At 46.2% G+C, this 20,777-nt stretch overlaps 1 protein-coding gene and 1 pseudogene across 3 annotated transcripts in view; one reads left to right on the top strand and one right to left on the bottom strand.

Annotated features, from left to right (window-relative positions):
* The window catches only part of LOC131900033 (eukaryotic translation initiation factor 4B-like), a 36,947-nt pseudogene extending 20,626 nt beyond the window's left edge, over positions 1-16,321 (bottom strand).
* Las1l (LAS1 like ribosome biogenesis factor) overlaps positions 16,123-20,777 on the top strand; it is a 29,089-nt gene continuing 24,434 nt past the window's right edge. Inside the window, exons 1-3 of one of the 3 annotated variants that reach the window (XM_059250171.1) lie at positions 16,123-16,601; positions 17,280-17,405; positions 18,764-18,833. In XM_059250171.1, coding sequence (XP_059106154.1) covers positions 16,411-16,601; positions 17,280-17,405; positions 18,764-18,833 — 387 coding nt within the window. In that variant the 5' untranslated portion in view covers positions 16,123-16,410. The remainder of the gene's footprint in view (positions 16,602-17,279; positions 17,406-18,763; positions 18,834-20,777) is intronic. The other 2 variants (XM_059250172.1, XM_059250173.1) reach the window with 2 other exon arrangements.

The raw sequence follows: 20,777 nt of genomic DNA, 5'->3' as shown, positions 1-20,777 counted from the left end.
GAATCTATGTCCTCACACATGCTAAGTACCCTGGCAGCTTAAAAGATGAATAGCTGTTAGTAAATATAAATTTGGTTTTGTGCACTTTTTGTTTCAACTACACATGAAATGAGTCATGGAGTGTATTTTCTATAGTGTGTATCCAAAAAAAAATTTTTTTTGAAGGCCACATCCTTAGCTCTTTAATCCTTTAAAAGATACCACTGGACCCATTATCTCTCAGCTAGCTTGAACTTCAGGAAACAATATGTAAAGACTGAAACAGAAATCCTGTTCAGGAAGACTAAGGGGTTGAACTGGAATTACGAATTCATAATGCTGTTTGCCATTCAAGCACAGAGGTGAGAAAGATCGTAAAAGAAGAGCATAAAAGAAAAAAATAACAGCAGTCTATTAAAATGAGCATTGTTAGCTTCAAAAGTGCATCCTAAGAAAGTACAGGTCCCTGATTCAACTGATAGTCTATCTGCTCAAGAAGTGGGCTAACCAAAAGATCTCTGGGGTCCTCCTTATCGGGATGCGATGATGATTCCATAGAGGATCCTGTAACACAAGCAATTAATTTGAGATGTGTTATCTGGCTGTCATATCCTAGTACCTGACTCTGAGGCACCATTGGAATGGACAATGGAGGTGAAAAATCAGGCCCTGGGGGCTGGAGAGATGGCTCAGAGGTTAAGAGCACTGGCTGCTCTTCCAGAGGTCCTGAGTTCAATTCCCAGCAACCACATGGTGGCTCACAACCATCTGTAACAAGATCTGGTGCGTCTTCTAGTCTGCAAGCATACATGCAGGCAGAACACTGTACACATAATAAATAAATAAGTCTTAAAAAGAAAAAGAAAAGAAAAATCAGGCCCTGAAGGGCTTCATTCTCAAATATGTTATATATTTCTCTGAGTTAACTTGTCCCTTTTTAGGAATTTCTAAGGGCAGAGCTTTTTAAAAGAAATCTCCCACAGCCAGCCCCTAATCAGCCAGAAATTTCCAGAGTGAGAGCACTGGTGTAATAAGACAGAAAGGGCACGACAGCCACAAAACCTGGGAGGAGTCCCTAAACCTTTCGAGACCTCCACTTCCTTAAACCACATTCTTGATTTCACTGCAGAAAAGAACTGGCGAAGACTATTATGAAACCAACTTTAAGTTGTTTTTTAAAAAATAATGGTTTAAGTCTGGTGTGGTGATTCATGCCTTTAAACATAGGAAGAGGTAGAAGCACATAGAAAAGGAGGCAGTGAGGCTGAGGGACAGAGAGGTTGAGGGGCATAGACGCCAAGGGACTGAGAGGCTGAGGGGCATAGAGGATGAGGGACATTGAGGATGAGGGACAGAGAGGCAGAGGGGCATAAACGCCAAGGGACAGAGAGGCTGAGGGGCACAGATGCAAAGGGACAGAGAGGCTGAGGGGCATAAAGGCTGAGGGACAGAGAGGCTGAGAGAGACAGAGAGGCTGAGGGGCATAGACGCCAAGGGACTGAGAGGCTGAGGGGCATAGAGGCTGAGGGACAGAGAGGCTGAGGGGCATAGAGGCTGAGGGACAGAGAGGCTGAGGGGCACAGAGGCTGAGGGACAGAGGCAGTGCGACATATAAGCTGAGGGGCAGAGTCTGAAAAGCAGAGGCCCAAGAACTGGTAAGGACAGATGGCTGAGGAGGAGGATGCCGAAGGGCAGAGGTAGAGAGGTAGAAGGGCAAAAGCAGAGTGTTGGAGGGCAGAAGCAGAAATATTGCGGAAGAGGTACAGGCAGAGACACGAACAAGCAGAGACAGGCTGAAGCAGAGGATCAAATGAAGTGCAGAGGGGGAGAGGCAGAAAGGAAGAGGGATGGAGGCTGAGACAAGAGAGGCTGAGGCAGAGAGCCACACAGGCTGAGGCAGAAAGGCAAGGGTAGAGTTGGAGAAGCACAGAGGCAGAGGCAGAGGCCTAGAGCCGGAGGCAGGGAGGCAGGGAGGCAGAAGCAGAGGCCCAGAGGCGGAGTGGCTGAGGAAGGGAGGCAGAGAGGTAAAAGCAGAAGAGCTGAAGCAGAGTTGGAGAGGCAGCAAGGCGTAAGGGCAGAGCCATAGAGGCTGAGGGAGAGTCAGAGGAGCAGAGCCATAGAGTGACATAGAGGCTGAGGCTGAAATGCAGAGGCAGAGAATCGGGGGGCTGAGAAGGCAGAGACAGAGAGGCAAGGGAGAGTGGCAGAGAGGCCGAGGCTGAGAGGCAGTGACAGGAGAAGGCGGAGGCAGCAGTGCAGAGACAGAGGGGTAGAGGCAGAGAGGCAGAGAGGCAGAGGGGCAGAGAGGCAGAGGGGCAGAAGCAGAAATGTAGAGGTAAAGGGTTGGGAGCCAGGCCAGTTGCAAGACTTTCTCAGGGGCCCAGATGACAGGAAAAGGGAGGGGAACATTAGTTCTGTGTCCTTGTCCAGGGGCAGACTTTGAAAAGTGCAGTGGGGCTGGGGCCAGGGCCTCATAAGAGTCAAGGTTACAGTTTCTGGGGATCTGACTCTTCCCTCTAACTCTCTGGCCTGTGGTTATCAGTCCTAAGGCATCTGTGTTTGAGGTATCCTGTGTTCTCTTTGTATAGTTGTCTGATTTAACTTTCTGCTGACCTTGACTATCTGCCCCTCCCCCGCCCCACAAACAGTATGTAAGCAGCTGTGTGGCTTAATAAATCTTGGCATTAAGACATAGCTCGTGCAAGACCTCCCAATCCCAAACTTAACTGTCTTCTTCATCTTCTGATTCCCTGATAGTTTCCTCCAGACCCCGTCTCTGGGGAGAAAATCCCATTGGCCAAGGTCACTTGGCACCTGAACAGGGACCAGAGTAAGGAAAAAGAGTAAGTAAGGTTGTAATATATAGAAAACTAAGAGAAGTCATCCAGCCCGAAGGAAGAATTGGTAGAACAGAAGAAAACATGGGGCAGGAAGATTCTAAGAGCACTTTTTTTTCTACAAATGCTTCACGTGCTTCTGCATTATTGTTCTTGTAATGTGTTGCTAAAGCTCTTAGAAAAGTTCTTTATTTTCATTTAAAAATGTTGCCGTTGGTTCCCTGAAGAAGGTTCTGTAAATTTAAAGACATGGGGATGTGTAAGTGAAAGTTTGAAAATCAGTCTTCCCTGAGGGCCATGTGAGTTTCCTATTGGTGAGTTAGCACTATGGACTTTCCTATGAGATTGTTCAGACTCACAGCATGAGTCTGATTCAGTTGCAATTCAACACCCCTGTAAAAGTTGGACAGACAGTCTGTTTGAAAACAGACTGGGGACACAGAAGATTGAAAAAAAGTCAAACAATGGCGATAAAAGGCCCTGAGGACGAGGGAGTGGCTTCAGTTCTTGAACTACTTTATCTTCATGATGCCTGAGAGGAGGCTTTTTTTTTTTAAATGATGTAGTTATAAAATCACCCAAAGTGGCTCTTACCAGTTTAACTGAGCCAAAAGCCCCTCGACCCATTATAGCCTCCTGGCCTTCATTTTCAGAAGCCAGGTGGGCCTGAGACTCCTGTTGTTTGGCAAGACTTCCTGGAGAGACCCCACATACATGTCTATTTACTCCAGATGGGTAGCCCACAACAGCCAAAGTATGGATACTACTAAAGTCCAATTTGGTGAACCAACGAGTTTTATTGGGGTTACTCACAGGAGTATGGGTGAGGGGTTATTTACAGGAGCACAATTGACTCAAAGACAGCTGCATCCCCAAAGCCCACCCCAGCATGGTGACAGCTCACAAAGCTGGGAGCCTGGAGCCCACTGCACAGCCTGCAGGCAGCTCAACAGGTTGGAGTGTCTTTTCCAGGTGCCTCAGTTGTTCCAAACCTCTTCCAGGCAGTTTGGCTGGTTTCTGTTTCTTCCAAGTAGCTGGTCTTGTTCTCAGATTCTTTACAGTTTGGTTTGTCTGGGAGCAACTCTCAGCAGCTTTAATTGTTTACTCTGGCAGGGAGAGGGCCTGGTGAATCTGCTCAGTTTCAGGGACTTCCTACGATCAAATAATGCCAATGTTCAATGATTTTGTTAGAAACTGTCTGGCACTCTGAGGAACTTTGAAAAATTCTTCAGAGTCCAGAGGAGCCCTATCAAAACTTTATTTCTCGCTTCTTACAGACAGTGAGTCACATTATTGTTGATGGAGACACAGAAACTTTATTAGTCTGACTGTTTGCTTCACTCCAAACTTTGAGGTTATCCTCTCAACCTCTGAATAGTTATGTTAACAGTTTATATGTTGTACAGGTTGCCCAACTACCTCCTGCTGCTCTTATAAAATGGACTGAGGATAAAGAACTATTTCCTTTGTTTATACAGATGCAGCAACTGTTCAAAAATCAGGAGGCACCTTATTTTCTCCAACACATTTGAGCACACTCTGGTCTCCCTGGTTTTTCGGGAGAGGTAAATCAAATTGTAGGTCTAGCTTCTCACCGTCTTACTCAGACGGTTCCTGAGTTGGTTTGATTTAAGCAAGCTACAGCCTCTCATGCACTCCATCACTAACCATCTGCTGCCCTGTGGTGTCAATTTCAGCTCTGTAAGAACAAGCACAACAAACCGTTACAGACTGCTCTGCTCGTGTAACTTCTCTGCCTGCTCCTTGGTATGGGGTTAATCCTTGAGACTTACTGCCTAGTGCATTAGAGTTGGTGGTTGGATGGTTGGAAGCTGTTACTCATTGCATTACCTATTGCCTGCTAACTTTTTCTGTAGCGGGCCTTCCAAAAATGTTGAAAACAGATAATGCTCCTGTACATACTTCTGTTGTCTTTAAGAAATTTTGTACCACCTTGGGAATTTCACATAAAACAGGTATCCCTTACAATCTTCAACGACAAGGCGCATGGATCTATTAAAGTTTTGCTTAAAAGATGAAAAGGGCCAGGCGGTGGTGATGCACACCTTTAATCCCAGCACTTGGGAGGCAGAGCCAAGTGGATCTCTGCCCCGCCTGCAGGGCTTCAACGGGTTCTTGACCACCCTAAGGACGGAATGATAGGGACAGGAGATACAAGGAAACACACCAAGTCTGGATTCTGATCAAGGTGCAACTTTATTTTTCTCCAAGAGGGTTTATATAGTTTCTGCAGGGTAGGGGGAGCAAGAAGCTGTCATCTGCATAAGGTGGGGCAAGCTAAGGATATTTGCATAGGATGTTTACAGGGTGAAAGTGTCAAGGGCTCTGCCTCAATGTCCTGTTGCTAGGCAACCTGACTGTAAGATGATCTAGTTCCCTGTCTTATGGGGGGTCTGTATTTTTCCACTAACTAGAGATTCTATCCTTGTCCCTGACATCTCCCCCTTTTTAGTAATAAATCTAAGGGCCAACATAAACCAGGTTCGAATGGTCTAAAAGGAGGACTCTGAAAGAGGCTTTGCATGGAGGATTACAGAGGCCCTATCCCTCTAAAGGTTGTGAAAAAAGGTCCGAGAGGGAATGTCTCTCCAGACTCAAGCACCACAGGCGTCCCCATAGTGCAGGAATCAATGGACCGTGCAGTTTTTTGAGGGAGCGGAAATGGGTAAGCGCAAGGCTGTTACTGCACAACCGCTATGCAACAGGGCATATAATCCAGGCTCTCGGGATTTTGGGGTACCATGGTCCCCAGCCTGTGCAGTCCCAGCTGCACTCCAATCATGCCTTGAGCGAGCCTTTTTCCCACACACAGGTGCAGCCTCCCCCGAGTGAAGGGGTCTGTGTGGGGCATCTCTCATCAGGGGAAATTTCAACCCTGGAGTCCTGCATATCAAAGCAGTGGTAATGAACCTGGATCTGCCTGGCTGGCAGGTCTGTTATTTGGCTTCGGATGAACCGAGTGAGCCAGGAAAGTGCCCATGGCCCAAAGGCAAGGACCAGGAGCAGGCCTACAACAGGTCCTAGGAGGGAGGGAAAAAGGGTTGTTAGCTAAAGGAAGTTGGAAAAACAATTCTAGAACCACCCAAGCTCTTATTCTCCTTTTCTCTCTCTCTCTCTTTTTTTTTTTTTCTAGTCCTTTTCTAACCTTCCATACTGTCCCTGACTATCTTGGTGTGGTCTGTAAAGAAGCAACATTCCTCTTTGAGCCCAGTACAAAGACCACCCTGTTGTAGAAAGAGGAGATCCAGGCCTCTCCTGTTCTGTAAAACTACCTCAAGCTAGGGAGGAAAGGGATGACTGGAGGGCTGAAATTCCCTGTTCAAATTGAGCAATATCCTCGTCTATGGACAGTCAAAGCTCAGATTGTTGGTTGGACAGGACCAGAGAGGCAATTCCTGTGCCTGTTCCCGTTGCTCCAACCCCCAGAAGGACTGCTAAGGTGATAGCAGTAACAGGCTCCCGTCAAGGCAGTCGTCTCAGCGCGGCTTCTCTTCCTAGAGATCTAGGAATTGATCTGAGGAATAAAAGGTTAGTCTAGGTGGAAGGGACCTAAGTGCCCTGAGTGGCATCTCTGGTGCTACCCTGTTTGTTGTGCTACCTGCCAGCCATAGGCTGTGTCAAGCTGGCTCAACACGGCTATGACCACCCTGTGACACCAAGGCCAGCAGGTCCGACAAGTCTTTCTGACACCTTGGATGAAAATTCAGCACTGCTCTTGGAAACATGACCCCTGCTGTCAGACTGGATTTGTGACAAGCAGTGTCACAGCCCAGAACATGATTGACTATGGGACTTGTATACTGTGTGAAAGGTCTCAAACACAATTTGCTGTAAAGTTCCCACTGTCCCCCCCCCCCCCCACAGGAACTCTGAGCAGAGTGATAACAGAGCTAAAGGGCTGGTGGGGGTTGCTGTGGGTGAGGACAATAGCCTGGAGGGCTTGCTGGAGGGACAGCATTTGAAACAGAAGAAGTTTCCTCAGGAGAGGGGCTATCTGTCCTGGGCAGATCAGGTATATTTACAGCTCTAACCAGGCATTCTGCATCTGGGAGCAGAGTGTATCCTGTCAAGAATGCAGGCCGAACCTCGTCCCCAAATAAGGACCAGGTCGGGGCCCTTCCAACGCCCCATGAGGGGATCTCGCCACATGGCTAGTGGCCGGGTGGCATCTGGAGAAGGGTGCCAGTGCCTGTCAGCGGCAGAGTGCCCTGCAGCATCTAAGGTGAGACTAATTAAAGGATTATTAGACTGCCCGATTCCTTTTAAATCGGTGAAGGATGGAACCAGTGGCCAAGCAGATGGCCAGTGAGACTGTGAAATGACTGTGGTGTCTGCCCCTGTATCCAAGATACCCTGAAACTTCTTTCCCTCTATAGTAAGGGTGAGAGTAGGGCGATCCTGAGTAACAGGCTGGACCCAGTAGGCGTCCGAGGAGCCCAATCCAGCTGACCCCCGAGGGGTGTTTGTAATTGAGGGATTATCACAGACAGAGGAGGGTAGAGGAACTAGCTGTGCCAGGCGCGTACCTTGAGGAATTGTGACCATGCCGTTTACAGCAGTGGCCAGAATCTTAATTTCACCTGTGAAATCACTATCTATTATGCCAGGGTAGACCTGGACCCCTCGGAGGGCCGCAGAAGCACGGCCAAGGACAAGCGCACAAACATTAGGAGGTAGGGGCCCTGTCACCCCTGTAAGGATGACCTGAGCCCCTTCAAGGGAGTTTAATACTGTTTCGGCGGCGGCACACAAGTCCAATCCGGCACTGCCTGGAGTTGCTCTCCGGAGGGAGGAGAATGGAACTGGGGCGGGAGAATTTGTTGAGGCTGGGGAGTTAGGGGGTGAGCGGACCTCAAGGCCCCAGGGTGCGCTCTTGGAGGCATTGGGGCCAGGGGCTGGCCCCTTTGGAAGTTTCCCGGCACCCTCGGAGGAAGGGGCTGACCGAGATAATTGACTTTTGACCTGCATTCTGTAGCCCAATGACAGCCCTTGTTGCAGCGAGGGCAGAGAGTGGAAGGCAGGGCCCTCACAGAGGCGGCCTCCTGAGCCGGCTGGGCTAAGGGCACGAGGCTGTGACCTTTCTGGGGACATTCCCTAGCGAAATGTCCCGGTTGTTTACAGAAGTAACAGGTGCGGGCTCCAGGCTGTTGTGAAGCCCTGAGGGCGGCACCTATAGCTAATCCCATGGCATGGGCGGCGCCAACACCTGAACAGAGTCTCACATATTCAGACAGGTCCGCTCTGTTTTTATGAGGGCGGAGGACTTCCTGGCAGGCAGGGTTTGCGTTTTCAAAGGCCAAGTGTTTAACAAAGGTGCTTTCGTGTTCATTCGGCCCAAAAAGTCTCTCAGCTGCATCATTTAAGCGAGAGACAAAATCGCTAAAAGGCTCATCAGGGCCCTGACGAATCTTTGCTAATGAGGTGGTAGCCGAGCCCTTTTGGGGCAGGCGTTTCCAGGCCCGGACCCCCGCATTTTGAATCTGGGCCAGGAGGCCAGGAGGGAATTTTGTCTGTGCTGCATTTGTATCGTAAGGGGGGTTGCCAAGGAGTTTCTTTAATGTCCAAGTTTTTGAGGACGGCTGTTCAGTATTTTTTTGAGCAACTTCCCGACAATTTTCTGTAAATTCTGTTTTCCAGAGGACAAAGTCACCCCCAGAAAGAGCCGCACGGGCAAGAAAATACCAGTCATTAGGGGTCAACCAATGTTCGCTCTGGTTTTCCACCAAGGCTAATGTAAAAGGAGCCGTAGGACCATACTGAGCACAGGCAGATTTCAGCTTTTCAACTAGGCGGAAATTTAATTTGTGATAAGTCTGACCTGGCGGGGGGTCCTCTGGTGATGGCTCTTCCTCCTCCTCCTCCTCCCCCTCAGTTTGATCTTCCAAACCCCCTGAGGGGCCGCTCTGGGCGGCCGCCTCGGACGAGTCGCCAGAGGTCTGGCTCCTGGTAACAGGAAATGCCAGGACAGGCTGAGGCTTACTCTTCGATTTACTAGATTTTTGAGATGGTTTTAGCGGACCGGGAGCCACCACTTCAAGGGCAAGATCTTTAAGTTCTTTGTCAAGAGTTTTCAATTCCCTTAAAAGCTCAACATGTTCCCTGCGAGCCTGGAGGGCCCGTCTCAGTGAACCAAGATCTGGGACAGGGTGAGCCAACTCATCAAGAATAGGCCTGCAAAAATGGGAAGACGGAGAAATATAGGGAGGGGGGTTATTTGAAGATTTTTTCTCCTATATTAATAAGCTCTTGTATGTCAGGGGAATATTTATAGACCCTAAGAATATCAATAATCAACAAAGGCTTTAAGGTCATTTTTCTTTACCCTAGTTCCTTGTATCTTGAGGGGCTCATTTAGGCCAGAAATAAATAAATCCTGTGACGATGTTGCCTGTCCCATGGCTCGTCACTTTCTTACCTGCGTCGTCTCCACCCTCCTCCGGGATCGCGTCCTGAACCGGGCGATTTCAGGGGGATCCAACAACTTCACCAAGGCCTTGGTCTTCCTCCGGGAGACGACGTTCCGAATCCTCAAGAGGTGGTTTCATCCACGTTGGGCGCCAGTTTGCCCCGCCTGCAGGGCTTCAACGGGTTCTTGACCACCCTAAGGACGGAATGATAGGGACAGGAGATACAAGGAAACACACCAAGTCTGGATTCTGATCAAGGTGCAACTTTATTTTTCTCCAAGAGGGTTTATATAGTTTCTGCAGGGTAGGGGGAGCAAGAAGCTGTCATCTGCATAAGGTGGGGCAAGCTAAGGATATTTGCATAGGATGTTTACAGGGTGAAAGTGTCAAGGGCTCTGCCTCAATGTCCTGTTGCTAGGCAACCTGACTGTAAGATGATCTAGTTCCCTGTCTTATGGGGGGTCTGTATTTTTCCACTAACTAGAGATTCTATCCTTGTCCCTGACAGATCTCTGTGAGTTCGAGGCCAGCCTTGGTCTTCAGAGTGAGATCCAGGACAGGCTCAAAACTACACAGAGAAACACTGTCTCACCCCCCCCAAAAAAATTAAAAAATAAAAAGGGATATATATATATGTATATATATATCCATATATACTCTCCTACTAATCTTAATTATACTTTATTTTCTTTAAATTTTTTGAAACTGGATCACGAGGTATTGATAGCTGCAGAACATTTAAGGGGTTAACAGGCTCTGGGAAGATCTTGCTGCAGGGAAATGGTGTGGGCCCGATCCCATGCTAATGTGGGGGAAAGGTTGTGGCTGTGTTTTCCTACAGGAAGCTGATGATCCATCTTGGATTCCCAAGAGTCTCATCAAACACCCCCAGGTTACACAAGAGATGGCTGCAGCACCGCCTCCAGAAGCTGAAGATACAGATGAGGATGTGTTTGAAGGCAGAGAAGAGCCCAGGGTGTCCCTTCCTCTACACAGAGGGATCGGCTCCCGACTTGGAGACACATTAAACATTTGAGTGCTGAAGGAATTCATGTGGTCAAGGACAAAGGGCAGCCTGTTATTCCTGCTCACTTATTTGTAGCAATTCTGGCATTACTCTCCGTCCCGCTAGCAGACAGTGCTGGGGTCTACTGGGCTTATGTACCTGACCCCACTCTGGCCCACCCAGTCACTTGGGAGGATCCGCCAATTAGCGTATTTACTAATGATACAGTTTTTTTTTTTTGACAGTTCTGATGTTTCTCACGTGGTGCCTCGCACTGCTCTCTTTAACTACTCTGGGGTATCACCCACCATTCCTATTTGTCATTGGTGGGTCTCTATGAATGTTTCCCTCTCACCCAGATGACCCGTAAAGCTTATGGCTTTGGGGCACAAGAGAGTTTGGGTATGCAGTTTTTTTTAAACATATCAATTCATCCACCACTTGAGTTTCCAGTCTCTAGTCACCCACAGGTTACCCCACTGGATGGATGCTTCCCAGTATGCAAGGACAATCCCATGCCCTGGTTTCAGAATCAAATTTCCTCTTGGGTGGCATGCTCCACAGTTCTAAAGAACTCTGTGCCTCCGAATGGATGATCTGAGGTGCTGGTCGACTTATCTTGGAAGCGCCCACCTGGTCTGGATGAAGATGACTTCTTAGGACCCCCTCATTGGCCACGTCCTGTTATAATGTCTCCAGAGGGAAAAGTTCAGCCGGTTCTTTGGCTGTTAGCCACAGCTCTGGACAATCTGGTTGTTTATGGGACTTTTGGTGAAAACAAACAACTATGGCATGGACAGCATTTTACGTTTGGATTCACTGCCTGTGTTAACCCTTCACATATGTTACTGACTGGGAGTCCCTCTATTTAGGAGAGTTGGGGGCAGTTCAAAATTACCTGTATCAGTTGTCTCCTCTCTAATTGTGTGAACTCCTCCTCTGCTCCTAAGAGCCTTCTCTTGCTTTGGCAGCCTTCCTTTGTTAAGGTTCTTGTGCATCTTAAATATAGATGGTCTGGTGATTTTGGACAACATGTTCTCCTTGAACGACATCAAGCTTTTATTTGAAAGTGCAAATTTTTAGGTCAGATTTCATCTAGCATTTTAGCATTAGTCACTGCTATACAACCTACAGCTGTTTCACAGTGGCCTTTCCCCAACAACTGCAAACTGCTCGTTTTTCAAATCATCTTGCTTATAATACCTCTGGAGAAGAATGTATACATAAAGCACTAGAAGCTAAGTTAAATGCCTTAAAAGTTGTGGTATTGCATCTAGAAGATACTGTACAAGCAATACAACATCACTTTACATCATCATTCTGGCTTTAGATATGTCTGTGTTACTTCTTTAAGCTATAATGAATATGAATGGAAATGGGATAGAGTTAAAATCATTTGCATAGAATATGGCATCATGAGAATGTTAGTTTAGATTTATTAACCTTCAAGTAATTAGTTACTGACCCTGATCTGGGCCATGTTCATCTTTTTTTTTTTTCTTTTTTTTTTTTTCTTTTTTTTTTTTTAGACAGGGTTTCTCTGTGTAGTTTTGTGCCTGTCCTGGATCTTGCTCTGTAGATCACGCTGGCCTCAAACACACAGAGATCCGCCTGGCTCTGTCTCCTGAGTGCTGGGATTAAAAGCGTGTGCCACTGCCACCTGGCTTCCATGTTCATCTTGTATTCTATTCCCCTTTGCGGTTGGTCAAAGATTTATTATACAAGCTACAAGGATTTAATGCTTTTAATATCCTTCAACATTCATTCAGTATTATGCTCAGATTACTTGTGTTAGTGATTCTTTTGACAATATTGTGAGGCATTTGTTTGTTTAAGGAATATCAGGGTCTCTTCAACATTGAGACATTAATAACTCATCTGGCCTTAAAAAAATTAAAAAGTGAGTGGTAACCTGTTGGGATCCAGGCCCATCCAAGACTCTCTCAGAGGTCCTGATGAAAGGACAAAAGGGCAGACTTGGCAGGGTCCTTTCTGGGCCTAGGGCCAAAGTCTCAAAGGAGTCAAGGTTGCAGTTTCTGGGGATCTGACTCTTCCCTCTGGCCTGTGGTTATCAGTCCTAAGGAGCTGTGGCTGAGGCATCCTGTGTTGTCTTTGTCGTCGTTGTCTGATTTAACTTTCTTCTGACCTTGACTACCTCTCCCCCTCTGAAAACAAGTATGTAAGAAGCTGTAATAAACTTGTTTGGCAAAAGACATAGCTCGTGCAAGACCTCCTCATCCCAAACGTTCTTATCACCTTCATCTCCCGATCCTTCCCCCCGAGAAACCTGTAGCTGAAAGAAGACCTGCTGGTCCATGCCAGTAGAAGCAGAGGGACAGAAACAGAGGTCACAGAGGCAGATGGGCAGAGAGGCCAAGGCAGAAATGCAGAAGAAGAAAGGCCATGGGGCAGAGGGACAGAGAGGCAGAGGGCTGATGGCTGAGGCAGAGGGAAAAAGAGCAGAGGGGCAGGATTGGACACAGAGGGGCAGAATGACAGAAGAGCATAGAGGCAGAGGGGCAGAGGCAGCATGGCAGAGGGGAGGAAGTGGGCGGGGAAGGTGAAGGGAGGAAGTGGGCGGGGAAGGTGAAGGGAGGAAGTGGGCGGGGAAGGTGAAGCGGTAGAGGGGCAGAGTCAGACCCACAAAGAGGCGTATGCAGACAGGCAGAGGCAGAGCGGGAGAAGCAGAGAGCTAGAGGGAGAGACAGAAATCCAGAGGCAGAGGAGCAAAGGAGCACAGATATAGAGGGACAGAGGCAGAAACATAGAGGCTGAGGGGCAGAGTTCAGGGGGTGAAGTGGAAGAGGTAGAGAGGCAGAGGGGCAGAGAAACAGATGGGTAGAGCCAGGGAAGCACTGGCAGAGGGGCAGAGAGGGAGGCAGAAATACAGATGCAGAGTCAAAGAGTCAGAGGGGCCGAGGCAGGGCGGAAAGACAGAGACAGCGGCACACGGGGTGGGGTAGATACGGAGGCAGATGCAGAGAGAGGCAGAGGGAGAAATGCAGAGGTGAGAGGCGGGAGGCAGTGGAATAAACAGAGGCAGAAATGCATTGGTAGAGGCAGAGATTAAGAAGCAGAGGCTGAGTGGCAGAGGCAGGGGCAGCAGCGATCACCAGCATGCACTTGGTACACAGACATACATACAAACAAAACACTCATACACATAAAATAAATCTTAAAAATATTTCAAATGGAGGCTTGGGTTCTTTATACTTATCAAAAAGAGAGCCAGAGAAACACTACAGCAATGCCTTTGTTCAGGAACCAGCCAGTAAATAAATATTAAACATAAGTGGCGGGCATAGAGTGTGTTAAACACTGGGAGCTCTTGCTGTTATAGCTCTCATGGTCTTAAGTAGTTGTGTAAGCAGGAAGGGCACATCCCTGTATCTGAGAATTGTAAATGGAGCCTAGCCTTAGAGTTACACATAACTGACGAAAACACATTTCCCTCACTCTTTAAAAAGTTTTAGATTATGTGTATTTGTGTGGGGGGTACATCCATATGAATGCAGGTACTAGGTGATGCCATTGGTGTTAGGTCTCTGGAGGAAGAACCACCTGTACTTCAGTCCTCTGCCAGAACAATGTACCCTCTTAATCATGGAGCCACTTCTCAGCCTCATTTACCTCTTTTCTCAACAGTGCCAGATGAGGCCATGAGACTGAGCTTCAGCTTTCTCATTTGGAAATTAATGAAAACAGGACCAACTTTAGTAAAACGACAAAATTCACAGGACAATTAGAGAAATTATTTTATTCAGGCTATTGCCACAGGGAGAATTCTTTTTTTTGGGGGGGGGGCGGTTTCAAGACAGGGTTTCTCTCTATAGCTTTGCGCCTTTTTCCTGGAACTCACTCTGTAGCCCAGGCTGGTCTCAAACTCACAGAGATCTGCCTGCCTCTGTCTCCTGAGTGCTGGGATTAAAGGCGTGTGCCACCACCGCCCGGCAAGAATTCTTAAAAAACGGCAACACAACAGATGGTTTGTAGATGGAGGGAAACATGAAAGCCATCCATGAGTGGTATGGGAGTCAAAGGAAGTAAGGGAAAGAGCATTATCTGAGAGAATTTTCACAGGGAATGTGGTCCTTTCCAACTAGTTTGGAACCTTACAAAAAGGTGGGGGAATTTCTCTACTCTACTTGCTTTACTAGAATTCAAAGCTCAGACAAAGTTCAATGTTATCAAGAACTTTACATAAAGCCTGACTTGAGGTGATTCTTTTTAGTCTTTTCCTCCAATAGACGGTGTACAAAATGTGTGTGGGGATTCAGAGAAGGATGTAATAGAGTCACCAGCTAATGAATAGCCAAGGGTCACAAGGGTAACAAATTCCAAGGCCCTTCCTTTTTATTCCTCACGACTCCTATAAGACTCGTGGGTAAACAGGATTTGACAAATCATCCTGAATACCAAAGGTGAATAGTGGTTTGTCAGAAACAGGGAAGAAAGGAGAATGTTCCAGGTAGCGCTAATCTGCTTTCTTGGCAAGAAAAGACATAGAAGCGTAAAAGAACCATGGGCAAAGCACATTTTAGGAGAAGTTGGCTGTGGAAAAGCTCATACAGAGAAAGAACTGCTGCAAAGTACAAGAGAGCCAATCACAGCAATGATATGATAGGCACCTCCTGTTTTCTCTGAAGTGCTAAAATGGAAAATAACTTCTGTGAGAAAGACAGAGGCCCAAAGTATATTTTAGCCAGTCTGTGAACTCTTGGAAGGGCTTCATTATGTTGTTTCCTTCCTCACAGCTCCAAATCCTAAGGAATTCTTTTGTTTGATATTAGGGGGGCAGGGGGGGGGGTTGCGGTGGCAGAGTCTCAACGTTGTCCAGGTTGTCCTGGTGCTCATACGCTGGTGCTCACTGCAATCCCACCTCAGTTTCCCAGGTGCTGAGATTATCGAAGTAAGCCATCAAGGGATCATAAGGAATTTTGCAAGAACAGTAATTATACCTTTGTGTATACTGAAATCAACAGCAGGGAATGCTCAAGAGTTAAAACTCCTACAATTGTAAGCAATGGTAGATAACTGGAGTCCAGACTAAAATCCTCATCACACAAATAAACAAAGTAACAAAATAAAAGCCAGCTCAGGAAAGGGCCAGAGACTTGCCCAAAGTCACACTGATAGTGGAATCTATACTCTCGAGATAATTCTAATGCCACTCATCTTGCCTCAAATCAAATCACCATGCAACAGGCACATTCCAATTTACTTCTTAATAATGTTTTTATTTAACATATAAAATAACGGGTTTCATATTTTCACACATGCACAATGTTGTCCTTTGCTCATATTCGCTCCCCGCCCCCCAAGTACCATCTTTCTCTGGTCCTGAATCTTCTTTCTTTCTTTAATTTAATTTTTGGTTTTTTCGAGACATGTTTTCTCTGTGTAGTTTTGGTGCCTGTCCTGGATCTCGCTCTGTAGACCAGGCTGGCCTACGAACTCAACAGAGTTCCACCTGGCTCTGCCTCCTGAGTGCTAGGGTTAAAGGCGTGCGCCACCACCGCCGGACCCTGAACCTTCTTACACTGTTCTCTTTCCTTCCTCCAAACAGGCTGGTATCAATTTTCTCTGTATCAGTACTTGTCAAGAAAGCAGATTCTGTTCTACTCAATTTTACCTAAATATATGTTATTTTCTCTGTAGTTGTTCTTCAGTGTCCACAGTAGTCTATTGGATTAGGAACTGTTTATGGAGATTTAAAAAAAAAAAAATCAGAACTTGAAGCATATTACCAGGAAGTACAGTAATCGAGTACAATTCCTCCGTAGACCGCCAAGGGGCGCAAAGTATTTATTTTTCTCCTAGCAACCCAGACACACTGGTTCCGGTTAGGAACAGAAGACAAGCAGAACCTAGAAGCTGAACACTTGAGGTTCTGGTAAGGATGCTTTGTGAGAAGAACACTTCCGGCGGCGAATGAGGGCGTAATTCTGCACGTGGGCCCCGTGTCCCACGTTCCAATTGGCTACCCTCACGCTGAGAGGCGGGCTTGCGTCGGGGTCGCGCTCTCCAATTGGCTGGTGAGGTGTCCGCCGTTTGAAGCGAGGGCCGCACATTAACGAGAAGGTTGGGGAGGCGGGCGATACACGGCCTTCTTCATTTCTGGTGGGAATCCAGGGCTAGACCTGGTCTTGGTCCCCAGGGGATGGACCGCGTGTGGCGTGCGTGGGAAGGGCAGTCCTTCAAAGAGGACCAGGCTGAGCCGCCGGGTCCTGAGAGTATCGTGGTCTCCTGGCTCAGCAGGGCTGAGTGGGATCAAGTGACGGTTTATCTGTTCTGTGATGATCAGAAATTGCAGCAGTACGCGCTGAACCGTATTACAGTGTGGAGGAGCAGGTAAGGCGGCGGCGGGGTCAGCCCTCTTGCCTGGGTGCTGGTGATGCCTCACTCCTTCCTTGGCTGAAGTCCCTAACAGTCATATTTTCTATAGCCTTCCCTGAAATTGCCTTATGGTGCCTCTCTCCCAAGTGCCTGGGGGTGAAGTTGCAGCCAAGCTCTTGTACTCATCCGGAGGATGAAAAATAGGATGTACAGCCTAATAATGTTTTTGTATCTGTGAGATCTAAGCTTTACTTGCCAAATAGAGGGGACCTGAGCCAGAACTAAAAGAGTAGGTTTACATGTGGCTTTCTGATTCTAGTTAGGGATTGTCGGACTGTGACTCTTTAGGTTAGACGCGGGATTGAGGTAGCTGCTCAGTTCGTTTTAAGTGGGGGAGTGTATCGAGATTTGGGGTTTCTCTAGCTGAATAGTTTGAGGGGGGAGAGAATGGACTGTGTCCACACAACTGTTGATGAATGTAGCAGTTAAGATGTACGGTGTATCCCAGCCAGCTTCTCACTTCTTTTATTTCTGTTGGATCTCAGGGACTTTACCCTGTCTTTCCCACAGTGTTTTGTATCTCCATGCACTTTCTAATATGTAATGGGAGTGTAATGTAACAACCAAGATTCTGTGGTAGAGGGCGGAACAATGTAAGGACTTTTATGATGGTGCTGGACTGTGGCCCTTTAGGTTAGGCAACGAACTGCCCCTGGCAGTGGCTTCTACTGCTGACCTGGTACGATGTAAGCTCATGGATGTAACTGGTGGCTTGGGCACTGATGAACTTAGACTGCTCTATGGCATGGCATTGGTCAGGTAAGACCTGAATGGGGTAAGAGTTGGGGGGGGGGGGCTTTGGGAACTGGAGGTGGGTAAACATGGATAAAAAAACTTGGCTTCAGGTGCTACCTGAAGCAAAAACCCGTGGGTGGGTCTTTGTGTGTGAATCAACCTGTGATTGTTTATCTTGGCCATGACTGTGCTTGTCCACAAAATCCTTTCCTCCTTTCCAGAAAGCTTTCTCTCTTCTATGTTTCCCTCCTTTCTGGAATATATGTAGCTCTGTGAATGGACATGAAATTCAGAACATGTTAGGGTATTTAGATCCAATCCAGCTTTGACAATCTGATTTTCTCCCTTCCCTATTAACTTCTCTTTTTAAAAATTTTTATTTATTTTTTATTTTTTTGGTTTTTTGAGACAGAGTTTCTCTGTGTAGTTTTGGTGCCTGTCCTGGATCTCGATCTGTAGACCAGGCTAGCCCTGAACTCACAGAGATCTGCCTGGCTCTGCCTCCTGAATGCTGGGATTAAAGGTGAGCACCACCACCTCCTGGCCTTATTAACTTCTCTTAACTTCTCACCAAGAACTTTGTTTTGACAGGGTTTCATTATGTGGCCCCTATGGATCTGCAGCTCACTTTGTAATTGAGGTGGGCTTCCTACGCCATGGAGATCCTCTTGCCTTTGCCTCCCTAGTTGCCATTGTTCCCAGCTCAGAGAAACATTTCGGAGTGGTTCATTGCTGTAATTTATTGTGAATTGTCCAACCATTTTATCATACCCACCACCACCACCACCACATATACAGATGGGGGTGGAGTGGGCTCCTTGAACTACCTTTTTTCCTTTTCTCTCCCCCTCTGAAAGCTGAACGGTTGCTGAATTGTGGAAGAAAAGACATACGCTGGGAGTTTTTGATTTAACTGAATCATAGTGGTTCTGACAATTTCATACATGTTGGGGGAGGGTTACCCCTGAGCTTTTTTTATGTTTCAAAGCCTTATATAGTTCTATTGATGTCTTCCCCTTTACCTGCTGTTTCTGTCATTTATCTGTTCTCCCCATATCTTTTGATGTAGTCATTTGTTCTGACATCTATAGCATATTGTGTTCTACCATAATAAGTCATGATTATTCCAGACCAAATTTGTCAAGGCCAGAGCAGTGTCTTATTTATCTGTATTGTCTCAGTACATAGCATATTCCTCAGTAAATGTTGGAGTGGGTAGAAATGTCCCTGCTCTGGCTGACACTAATCATAAGAACAGGCCAGTCAGTAAAAAGATTGTGGAAATGTAAGATGCCAGTAACTTCACAAGGAATTTTGAGTAAAACCATTTTTTTTGTTTGTTTGTTTTTTGTACTCTGCCACTTACTTCTCTCCCAACCCAGGTTTGTGAATCTTATCTCAGAGAGGAAGACCAAATGTGCTAACCTCCCCCTCAAGTACCTGGCTCAGGAGGTATGTGTGATAAAATGGCATTGCACAGTCTCTTCTTCTAGGAGGGCTTCTTAAATGGGTCATGGGGTAACATATGCAAACAGATTCATCTCATCACTACCAGGTAGACCCAGTAGGAGCTTCAGACCCTTAGCTTTCAAGTTTTGTGTTGTTTTTAACACATGACAACACTCATGCATGTATCATTATACTTTTGTTTATTATTTGTCCCTCTCTGCTCTCCTCTCCTGTTCCACCTCTTCTCTCAAATAAGCCTTCTGTTTGCTTGCATGTCACACACCATTAGCCTCACATGCTCTTGTCCCTGTCAGTAGATCCATTCTCCCTTCCCAACAGTCTGCTTTCTATATTCATGCCCTAAGCACATACACACATACATCAATTTAAATCTAGATTCTGCATATGAGAAAATTGATGAACTAATTGACTTTCTGAGTCTGCCTTAGTTTCTTTGTTTCACATGCTGACCTCCAATTCCATCTATTTTCCTGAAGATATCATACTTTCACTTTTCCTTTCAGCCGAATAAAAGTTCATTTTGGCCGGGTGGTGGTGGCACACGCCTTTAATCCCAGCACTTGGGAGGCAGAGCCAGGCAGATCTTTGTGAGTTCGAGGCCAGCCTGGTCTACAGAGTGAGATCCAGGAAAGGCACAAAGCTACATCTCAGAGAAACCCTGTCTCGAAAAACAAAAAAACAAACAAACAAACAAAAAAAGTTCATTCTGTATATGTCCCATGTTGTCTTCATGTCTGTGTTGATAGACATATGGGCTCATTATATATTGCAGCTATTTTGAATCAGAGTAGCAGTAAACGTGTAAGTGTTAAGTATTTCTGTAGTATGTGCCCAGGAGTGGTATAGGTGATAATTTTAATATGATAATTTTTAATTCATTTTTTTTAATATGATAATTTTAATTTTAGTTTTTTAGGAACCTCCATATTGATTCTATAGTGGCCATGCCAGTTTACACTCGTGCCAGCAGTGAATATGGGTACTCTTTTTTCCCACATCCTTACCAGCATTTATTCTTGCCTGTTTTCCTAATGATAGCCATTCTGACTGGGTTGAGATCAAATCTTAAAAAAGTTTAATTATTTTTCCTTAATAGCTAAGGCTGTTAAACAGTATTTCAAATATTTATTGACCATGCACATTTCTTTGAGAACTGTATATTTGTACATTTATTGATTGGATAATGTTTTGTTTAATATTTAATTTGGGGGGATTCTTTATAGATACTAATGTGCCTACATGATATATACTTGGTAAATATTTTCTCCCATTTTCTTTTTTTTTTTTTTTTTTTTTTTTGGTTTTTTTTTGGTTTTTCGAGACAGGGTTTCTCTGTGTAGCTTTGCGCCTTTCCTGGGACTCACTTGGTAGCCCAGGCTGGCCTCGAACTCACAGAGATCCGCCTGGCTCTGCCTCCCAAGTGCTGGGATTAAAGGCATGTGCTACCACTGCCCGGCAAATATTTGTGTTTTTTTTTTTTTCTCTTTCTTTTTTTTTTCTTTTTTTCTTTTTTTTTTCTCCCATTTTCTAAGCTGTGCTCTCTTGATTCAGTTATTTTCTTTCATGTGCAGAAACTTTTAAGTGTCATGCAATCCCGTTTGTTGAATTTTAGGATTATTTCTTGTGCTGTTGAAGTCCTTACCAGAAAGGTTTTGACTTGATGATTGAATGTCCAGCTTTAAAGAAGTAGAGTGCTCCCATGTTTCTTATAACTTGCATTTCAATGGGCTTGGCAAGCTCTGCTTGTTGGAATGGCTCAGTGAGAGTGAGGAGCCTGACTGTACCACTGGGTAGGGACACAAAAGAGAGTAGTAGTCAAAATGCCTGCCCTCCCTCCAGGAGCTGGCAGTCTAAGGAAAGAAACAGCTCAGCCAAGCAGCGAGAAAATGCCAGGTATTTGTGGCTTGAGTGAGTTGTGTAGGGGCT

The sequence above is a fragment of the Peromyscus eremicus genome, chromosome X (assembly GCF_949786415.1).
Source record: "Peromyscus eremicus chromosome X, PerEre_H2_v1, whole genome shotgun sequence".
In the NCBI taxonomy this organism is placed as follows: domain Eukaryota; kingdom Metazoa; phylum Chordata; class Mammalia; order Rodentia; family Cricetidae; genus Peromyscus; species Peromyscus eremicus.
The sequence above is the reverse complement of the archived record's forward strand: the minus strand, read 5'-3'. Positions and strand labels throughout refer to the sequence as shown.